The sequence below is a fragment of the Magnolia sinica genome, chromosome 1, assembly GCF_029962835.1.
Source record: "Magnolia sinica isolate HGM2019 chromosome 1, MsV1, whole genome shotgun sequence".
Lineage (NCBI taxonomy): Eukaryota > Viridiplantae > Streptophyta > Magnoliopsida > Magnoliales > Magnoliaceae > Magnolia > Magnolia sinica.
In genome coordinates, this window is record NC_080573.1 from 130,628,761 (window position 1) to 130,638,518 (window position 9,758).

The window sequence follows — 9,758 nt, forward strand, 5'->3', positions numbered from 1 at the left end:
TCGGTACGATAAAAGCATACTGAAGCATATTGAGTAACTCAGTATGCAATCATATTTCTGAAAAAAAGGGAAGCCGATTGCGTACTGAGTAAAATGTGGGTCTACCATGATTTTCATATTTTATCTACTCCGTCCATCCATTTTAACAGATAATTTTATAGCTTGATCCCAATAATGAGAAATATCCAAATCTCAAATGGACCTCACCACGGGAAAAAGTGTGAATTGAAATTCTACCGTTGAAAATTTCTTAGGGCCCACGGAAGTTTTGGATCAAAATGATATTTGCTTTTTACCTTCATCCATGTCTGCGTAATCTTATGAACAGGTTAGATGACAAATAAAAATCATATACAGGCCATCCACCACCATATATGAGCATGTAGCACGTGTATGTCAATCCATCGTACATTCCAGCCCAATCAATCATATACCGGCCATGTGTGTGGGGGTATGAATTACGATGTGAAAACTTCTGAGTCCTCCAACTAATATGGGTCCCCACCGAGTCAATGGACACCACCACATGTGGAAGGGGAGGGAAAAGGGGGGAAAGAGAAAAAAATACAGACGTCTCCATTTTATATTATTACCGTTCAAAAGAAAAGAAGGAAAGGGGGCCATCTCCCAAATGATTGATGTCACCGCCACTCTCCTCTTCTTGATTATTATTACTAATCAGGTATAAACAAATGAGGATTTACAGGCACTGCTCTACTCTTCTTCTTTTTTATTACTACAAAATGAATGGAATAGAATACCCCTCTCTCTCTCTCTCTCTTGTATCATTGTCCTTCCCCAATCCTTTCTGTCGTCTTCTACTATTTTATCTACAACCACAGATCAACCCCCACCACAAACAATCTCCCCGCAGAAAAAATCCACGAAAAATACAACTCCAGTATTACAACAGATATGCCGTCCTTCCCAGCCACCCTTGCTGCCCTTCTTTCCCTCATCAGACCTGCAGAGATGCCCGCGTCTTTATTGGCTTTAGCTTCACCCCCATGCTTTCCGGGGAAAGCAGCTCTGGGGAGCAAGACGAGCTTAGCGGGCTCTGGGGGGTGCTGTTCAGCTGGGATGGGCGGTAGAGACCATAACCCATTAGGAAGTACTCCAACGGTATCAGCATCGCATGGGGCTGCTCCTCCGTAACCATTGACCCACATGCCTGAACCTGCATTCCCCATCAAACCCATTCCATACACGATTACACATCCCCACTATCCAAAGTAACGACTTCCAACCAAATTAGGGATTTTTATACCATAATTTTGATTTTACCAAAAGGTCCCTGAACGTGCTTTTCAGGGGCAGAAATAACCCAATCAGTCTTCTACTCTCTTCCCCCCTAAAATCCATTGGAATGCATTGTGGGCTCATGTGGTTTGTGTGTGACATCCAACCTGTTCAACAGGTACACCTGATCATGATGATCAGATGGAATAAAAATCATGCAGATCTAACATCAGCATTGATTGGATCACCCTGATTTTTTATTTGTCTAATCAATGAAATGGAGTACACCTGTTGAAAGGGTTAGATGTCATCCAAACAACACATGGACTGATGATGGACCCCATAATCCTCATCATAATCCTCAACCACTCTTTAGGGGGGAGAAGGATGATAATCCTCCAGAAAGCATTTTCTCTAATTTCAAAACGACCAGGACATTTTGGTAAAACCATACTTTCTGAGGAATTCCATGGTAAAAATCTCACAAAATTAAAAGCATCCGACATGAAAGAAGAAAACATGCATGTGCATGTACCCCCTTGTTTAATTAAAGGCATCCACGTGTTACATACCTCAACCAAAGCACTGTATCTTCTGTCTAGTTTTGACATCATGTGAATGGCCTCAGAATGAAAGGGAGAGTCCTCTCCAACAAATATTAGTGTCCGTCGCTGTAGTTTCCTCAATCCTTCAGTTATGTCCCATCTCCTGTACTTCCCCAATGCAATGCATCTCATCATTTTGTTCGAATGGCGCACACACGTCCACAATGACAAAGGCATATAATTATAACATCAGATCAAGAAAAGACAAAAAAGGGAGCGACCAACATACCCATTGATTGCTTGAAGAAACCGACAAACATTTCCACCCTGTCTCTCATCAAGCAACTGCAAGGATGACAACGCAAAGGGGGTCCAAAAACAAACATCTTCAGTTTTTCTCCCCCAAACAAACAGAGACTAGCAAAGACATGCAAAAATTCACTGCAAAGAAGAATAAGAGCACTAACGCTTCGGCATGCTTGCACAATGTCTGACTCGGGAACCTGTCCACTACCTCGCACTTCCTGCCAATGTCAGGCACCTGAGTTGATCTGTTGGATCTCAAAAAATACGAGCAAATAAAGCAACTAAGGTATACCTTGCTGAAGTACCGCTGAAGCAAGCATTCCTTCAGCACACCACACATTCCATAAAAGTACAACAAATTTGACATCACCTGCAGATGATTCACAGCTATATTTACAAGATAAAAACCAATACTTTTGGGCTTACAAACTGATAATACTCAGGGGTCAGGGAAGGAACCTTATTATACACCCATTCCGTCCAAGAGGGTGCTTTACATAGAGGGGAAACAAGTATCAAACCAAGAACACGTTCCCTGTACTTCATCTGGAACCATGTCACAGGCAAACCAGATTAACAATAAAACCACAGATGGACCAGAGATTGAGGCATTAAGCATGCTGCATCTAATAATCACATACAGCAAAAAGTGTAAGGATATAGGCCCCAGCCGTGACCCCCAAGAACATCACTGCACCAAGCCTGAAATAGAAAGGAGGAAAAAGAAAAAAGAGAAGTCATGAGAAATGTAGGGAAGGTCGGATGTTCGCCAAGAAGGCAATCATCAAGTGATTGTCAGCGGAAGACATAAATATTTTCACTTTTCTATTAAGATGTTTGCCAAATAAAAGTGATAGGACTCGTTGATCATGGTATGTCCAACAGACCATTGGATAGTCACACATTCTGATTGGTTGAAAGCAAGCTTCTTACAGAACAGAGGGCACAAACATTTTCACTCTTCTATTAAGAAGATGTTTGCCAAATAAAAGTGACAGGACTCGTGGTATGTCCAACAGACTATTGGATAGTCACAATCTCTGATTGGTTGAAAGCAAGCTTCGTACAGAACAGAGGGCACAGTGTTTTTGGTCATCTTCAACTCTAGCTTAGCTATTGAAAGCAATAAATATTGAAAGCATAATTTCGTCTTTAAAAAAAAAATTATTACCCGAAGTAATCAAGAACATCCGCAACCTGATCTGCTAAATCATCGACAGAAGGAATAGGAATATCTGAAGAAATTGCAGCAGCACCCAACTGCAAGAACTCTTGAAGAAAGTGCCAAACAAAACGATGTGAATACAATGCTTGGCGACAAGTTTTGTTTTCCATAAAAATTATTTGTAGAAAGATCAATGGAATTAAAGATAAAATTGTAAGTCAACCAAACTACCGACCTCATGCCCTGGTGGAGTGATATGATATATGCAGAAATTATGAAGCAGCAGAGAAGCAGCTTCCGGGCAAAAGAACAATCCTTGGAAACATGACATATCTGGTCAAATTCACCATGAATATGTTAGTTCAAAACATATAAGATTATTAGAAAAATTCTGATCAGATTTTTTTTCTGAAAGTGACCAGAGGTCAGATAAACCAATAATCTAATTAGTTAACAAACTTAATGAAACCGGCTGAAATGAAAGTACCAATTACAGGATAGAAATTTTTATATGATACACATTAAGTATAATGTGGTAATATTTTTTTACGATCATCAGACAGGAAGGCTCAGAAAGGGAAAAGATCCGACTCTAACAAAATATCATCACACTTACGATTTAGAGCTAAATCGGGATACGTCACCAGTGCTGGCTTGTCCTGGTCTCCAAACACAGCAACAGAAACAGAACCATGACCAGTCCATATAAGATGTTCCTGAGGACAGATTAAAAGAAGCTTATATTCGTATCACACCACAGAAAAACTAAGAAAAGAATCAAATGGAAATCATGACGTTAGCTAAGCCTGCATGCCTTTATGACACGTAAATCTGCACACTGCTGCATGTTTCAGCCCATCAGGTGGGTCTGGCCATATTAGATGCTCTAACCCAAAAAATCAGGATGGTTCACCCATGGACCACTATACTGGAAACATTTGAGGGCTTATAAAACGTTTGCCAAGTTTATCTCAGCCATGTTTGCCAAGTTTATCTCAGCCATACTTTCGTTCATAAACTTTGGTCAATATAATCTGTGGACTGTCTGATTCTTGGGCCAGTGCGTCAAAATAGTGGGACCCCCATGATGCATGGATTAGATCTCGCGCCTATGTGCCACGCTGGCACATGTTGTGGCCTGTACATGAAACCACATGTGCCCGAGAGAGAGAGAGAGAGAGAGAGAGACTTAACAAAAAGAAAAACCTTGCAAGACGTTGCCCAAATGTTTATAAACCACGCAACACATCACCAAATGGACAACGGTAATGTGCCAACAAGGAAAATTTTAAAATAATAATAATAATTAAAATAAAATAAAAAATCGGAGAGAAGGAATATGAAGGGTTTTAACTTTTAAGACAACCATTAACAAGCATACATTAAGAAACTGCCAATAAACGTTAACTGGTCAAAGCAGAAAGCTAAAACATTAGATAATCAATGAAACCAGGCAAACAGATTAGGTGAACAAGTGAAAACAGGAATTCTTCTTGTCCAAAGTATAAGGAAACAATCACGTTGCTGAAACAAAAGATGAACACGAGTTCCATGGAAAAAAAACCATTGAAAAAGAAATAAAAGAGAACCTAGGAATAGAGCTGGCATCAGACCGAGTCGGATCGGATTGGGTCCAACTCGACTCGGTCCGAAATCTACATGGCCTGACCCAAAAGCGATCCAATCCGGGACCTAGTCCGGGTCATCTGACTCGAACCAATCCGAACCACTGCTGGCCTGATCCGATCCGAGTCCGACTCAGTCAGGAAAACCAAGTCGGATCGGATTGGACACAGTTCGGATCAGTCCAAATGTTTTGTTTTTTTTTTTTAGAAAAATTAAAAATAATAATAATAAATTCTAAAAATAGTAACAAAATGGTGGTAATTCTTAAATCATACACAATGTATAGTTTCATAAAAATCTAACATGCACATTCTAACATAAAATGAATAAAGAAAATAAATCATGTTCAAAATCAAAAGTAAATAAACCTAACATGCACATGCTGATATATAGATTAGGTAAAACTTTCATCCATTCAATACCCTCTATATAATGAATGCCTTTGTGGCATGTAACTAAATGAACATTATTTGTAATAGTAACCCCCTCCTCCACCTCCACCTCTGTTGCCAGATTCATCCTTCGGTTCTATTTTTACTAATTCAACTGCAGGAGAACTCTTGGCCGACTCTGAGCTTAATGTGTCCAAAAAACAGTCATTCACCTCTGCTGAATCGGATGGTGGGGATGCCTTCTCATCGTCCTCATTCACAGATGCAAGAAGTTTTTTCAAACGCTTTCCATGATCCGATTTGTACGGGATTCCCAACCGCCTATAAAATGCTGCAAGAGTTTTAAGAAACTTTGATAGTTTACTTGTGCCTGTTTCAGCATCATGTTGTTTCGAAGGTGGATGTTGTTGTCCGGTACTTCTTAATCTGGATGCCATTTGCGAGCTTTCTTTAACGGCCTCTTTATAATCGCATTCTTCTTATTCCCTTAAAATTCTCTTTTGTTCTTCTTTACTAATTGTGGAAGGCCTGGAACCAGAGCCAGAGGTAGTTCCTCTGCTTAACCTGATTGAGTGGCCGAGTGGGTCCTACCTAATGAATGGAGAGACTCGAGTGGCCAGATCGGGATCGAGAGTTGCCTGATAAATGTGCCGGGCTGCGGAGTGGAGTCTGGAGTGGCCGGATCGGGATCGGGAGTGGCCTGAAGAGCGTGCCGGGCTGCTTGCGTTCGGGTGCGGGTAGAGAGGGTAGGGTAAAAGGTAAAATAAGTTTATATATATATATATATATAAAAGTTAGGGTAAAATAGTAAATATACATACTTATTAATAGATCCGGTCCGGATCGGATTTAGGATCGGTCCGGATTGACATCGATCCAAACCCGATCTAATAAACGATCAGATCTGCCTGATCCTACTCGAACCGCACCGATCCAGGCCTTTGGTTCTGTTCGGATTGGGTCAGAAATGCCCAGCTCTACCTAGGAAGCAAAATTCAAACCCCAAAAAAGATCGACTCCACCATCCAAGGAAGAAGATTCTCATACCAGGAGCAAAAGGTCAAGAAATCATCAAATAGATGATTATGTTAGTTATGAAAGAGGGAAGGAAACCTAAAAGGAAAGCATTTTGAACTTTCAAAGTCCTAAAAACAGAACAATTTATTTTAGAATAATCAACAAAAGAATTGCTATGAACAAGATCAAACAACCAAGCAATAGAGAGAGAGAGAGAGGTTCTCATCAAAGCAATACCAACATGTGATAGCTTAATGACATAAATAGCATGAGAAATGCTACCATGATTCAAGCGAATTGCCCCTCGGCAATGATTTGCTCACTTATTAGGGCACACATCAATGGCTCTAAAAATGATTTTCAAAATTTGACTTTGAAAGAGGAATGGTATCGTACAATTAGGCACATCTTCTTTTTTTTTGCGAGGGGTGGGGGTGTGGGGGGTGGAGAAGGGACGTGATGACGATCGCCTGAGTCCGTTTATGAAGATTATTGGGGAATTCTTCATCCACCATGGGAGCTAAGGGTGGAGAAGGGATATGATGACGATCACCTGAGTCCGTTTATTTTTTACTCTCTCCTATTATCCGTTGCTGGACTATGAAGATTATTGGGGAATTCTTCATCCACCATGGGAGCTAACTAACCGTCTAGATTAAAGAAACATAGGCACCATGTAACAGAATTGGAAAAGAGTGTAGGCTATGCTAAGATGGGGCCACCTAGCATATGATTCCTCCCTATAAGAGAGGCTTGTTAAGCAAACATGTGTACAAGGTAGAGGATGTACATGCCACTAAATGTGCCAAAATGACACACGAGCATAACATCAAACCCCCACATCACATAGGTTCTGCATGTAGATAACCTGTTTCAAAAATTAGGCCAGTTATCTGGTTAGTTGGGCCACAATGTTATTTTAAAAAAAATTAAAATAAATAAATAAACAGATGCCTTAGAGAAACTTAAACATGCTGAGTGACCAATTGAATTTTGTATCAGAAAATCTTAAAGACTGGACCAGCCTGATGGACAGCTTGGATCTTACGTACATGTGCCATGCTGGCACATGTAATGGCTTGTTAATGAAATGTCTTATACAAAAGCTCCTCTAAGGGGTCATTTGGATGGTGGTAAATGGGGCAAGTAATAAATGATTTACCAGCAAATCATTTACTACTTGTGTTTGGATACTCTAATTTGCTAGTAAATCATTGTGTAAATGATTTACTAGCAAAGCCCCCTTCTCATTTACTAGCAAAAAGGTGAGTTTTCATTTACTAGTAAATCAGGAGATGGCAACCGCTCTATTTTTTTGAATGAAGGCCTATAAAGCAGATTTCATTTACCATTTACAGGCTATCCGAACACTATCAATGATTTACTAGTAAATCATTCACAACTTAAAGCATAGCGTAAACCATTTACCACCATCCAAAGGATCCCTAAGAGATAACAAGAGAAATTATTACATAAGGCAGTTTCATGGGAATTTCACATGCAGCCATTCCTTTGCCACCAAAGTGTCAAATGTGCAGAATGGTGGTCCACACTGTGACAATCGCCCTATAGGTATAATTCACTCATCATTGGGGACGCTAAAAAAACACTGGACAGCCAGTTGTATGAATCAGTATACCATCATGGACCATCCAATGAGATGATCAGACTGATTTATATATCAAGTGATTGTTATAGTGTGGCCCACATTTTTACAGACCATGCTCTCCTCCCCACTTGTGAAACTAAATTTTTTTATTTTTTTATTTTTAAAAAGGTACAGATCATGAAAGATATGTGCTACACACCACATCTCTTTTCTGACTACTCCAAGATAAAAAGCTCCGGGGATTCATTTCCCAACTCCGAATATGAGCACGAATGGCCCCTCAAAGGGGATTCACTCGAATCACCGTAGCACCATGGCATTAAAAGACTTGTTCAAGTCAAGTGCAACTTGGACAAGTCAACTCAGATTAGGCACGTCCCAATCCGGTTCTAGACAGCACTGCCAGATTAACTCTGGTATCTGCTTCACATAAAACCCATTGCATCATTTGCATGTGCCAACCTGTCATGCCTGTAGGACATCCAAGCTGTGTATAAACAGTCATGGACATTAATATCACATGGCAAAAAAGATCAGGGCCGCCCACTCATCGGGCAGAAAAGAAAAACAAGATGGTTTACATTGGAACTGTCAATAGTCTGACAACAAGTCCATTTGCGGCTACCTGATGAGTAGACTGGACTGATTTCTGCACCAGGTGATCCCATGGTGGGGTCACCGCCTTGTTCATAACTTGGATGACCCCCACACATGACGATTTAGAACCTGGATTCAGGCTGTATCTCAAAGTCACACAGTGGGCAGTAGGGGCAGTGGAGTCATGCAAGGAAGAGAATTGGGACATCCAAACGGGTAAAGTTCAGAGATATCAACCATCATCACCATACGTGATACAAGAGAAACGGATTGAAAGAGAAACACACATCTCAGACTAGGAAAGTTTTGTAAAAAAGAAGCCTAAACAAATACAAGAGTTCCAAAGCTTTGATCACCGGTTTCACTCCATACCTAGAGAAAAAGATAGCAAAAATGGCTATAACATCAGGAAAATCCTTCTCCTACTAATAATCTCTAACTAAGAAGGCACGGAAACATGACCAGACCCCTAAAACCTCAAAATTGCATCCGAATCCAACAAATCCCCCAAAATCACCACTGAAACCCAAAACTACAAATAAAAATCCAAAATGCAAAGTTAAATGTCCCTAAAATACTCAAGAAATGCAATCAAGGAATAGAAAACACGAGATTCTCCAACGTTCTCCAATCAAACCAGGCAAACCCCGCCTCATAAACTCAAATTCCAAGAGAAGCGGAAAGAAAACCAATCCACGCATCAAATGCACAAAAGATCCAATCCGTTCTCAAATCAAACCCTGAAACTCCTCAAAACATCTAAAGAAGATGAAAGATCCAATGCACATTGGAATGAAATCCTCAGACGCAAATAAGAAGTGATATCTGACGAAAACTCTCTGAAAAATCTAACCTTCCCTCCGAGAGAGATCGTCTCCACATCGACCGATACGGAACCGCTCGAGCTCGAATCTCCCATTGCAACGGCTCACTGTCTGGAATCGGAAACCCTAGCTCGTTCCCGCTCCTCTCTCTCTCTCTCTCTCTCTCTGAGCTTCCAGACATTCGCTGTCTTAAATACGAAGCAATTCTCGGGAGAGTCTAACCGCAGGCTAACCACGGTTAACCGCACCGACGCTCTCGTCTACCAGCTGGAGGTCTCCGTGGTCCGTACTAACGACGTTTAACCGGATACTTGTTTCTTCGGTCAATATCTTTTGTGTGAAACGGGTTTCCGTCTCTTGAAAAATTTCCATCGAAATTTGGAAGCTTTTGATTTTTTATTATTTTTGGGATTTTTTTCACATGACGTTAATTATTTT

The 9,758-nt window shown here is 40.6% G+C and overlaps 1 protein-coding gene across 1 annotated transcript; it reads right to left on the minus strand.

The window, feature by feature from the left end:
- Positions 1–553: 553 nt before the first annotated feature.
- Positions 554–9,507, minus strand: LOC131217171 (protein NDL1-like). The gene is made up of 11 exons (XM_058211971.1): positions 9,350–9,507; positions 3,872–3,971; positions 3,491–3,588; positions 3,262–3,350; positions 2,732–2,792; positions 2,550–2,636; positions 2,383–2,460; positions 2,252–2,308; positions 2,074–2,129; positions 1,812–1,947; positions 554–1,177 (listed from the first exon to the last, which is right to left on the minus strand). The coding sequence occupies exons 1-11, from the start codon at positions 9,413–9,415 to the stop codon at positions 959–961; spliced, it is 1,047 nt and encodes a 348-aa protein (XP_058067954.1). The 5' UTR covers positions 9,416–9,507; the 3' UTR covers positions 554–958.
- Between the last annotated feature and the right edge of the window lie 251 nt (positions 9,508–9,758).

Bases quoted from the DNA above. Each gene is read 5' to 3' on its own strand.
- LOC131217171 (XM_058211971.1), bottom strand. From the start codon at position 9,415: ATGGGAGATTCGAGCTCGAGCGGTTCCGTATCGGTCGATGTGGAGACG. The intron at 2,637-2,731 runs GTATGTGATTAT...ACATGGTTCCAG, and splicing joins ATATCCTTACACTTTTTGCT to ATGAAGTACAGGGAACGTGT. The intron at 1,178-1,811 runs GTATGTAACACG...TGGGGAATGCAG, and splicing joins GATACAGTGCTTTGGTTGAG to GTTCAGGCATGTGGGTCAAT.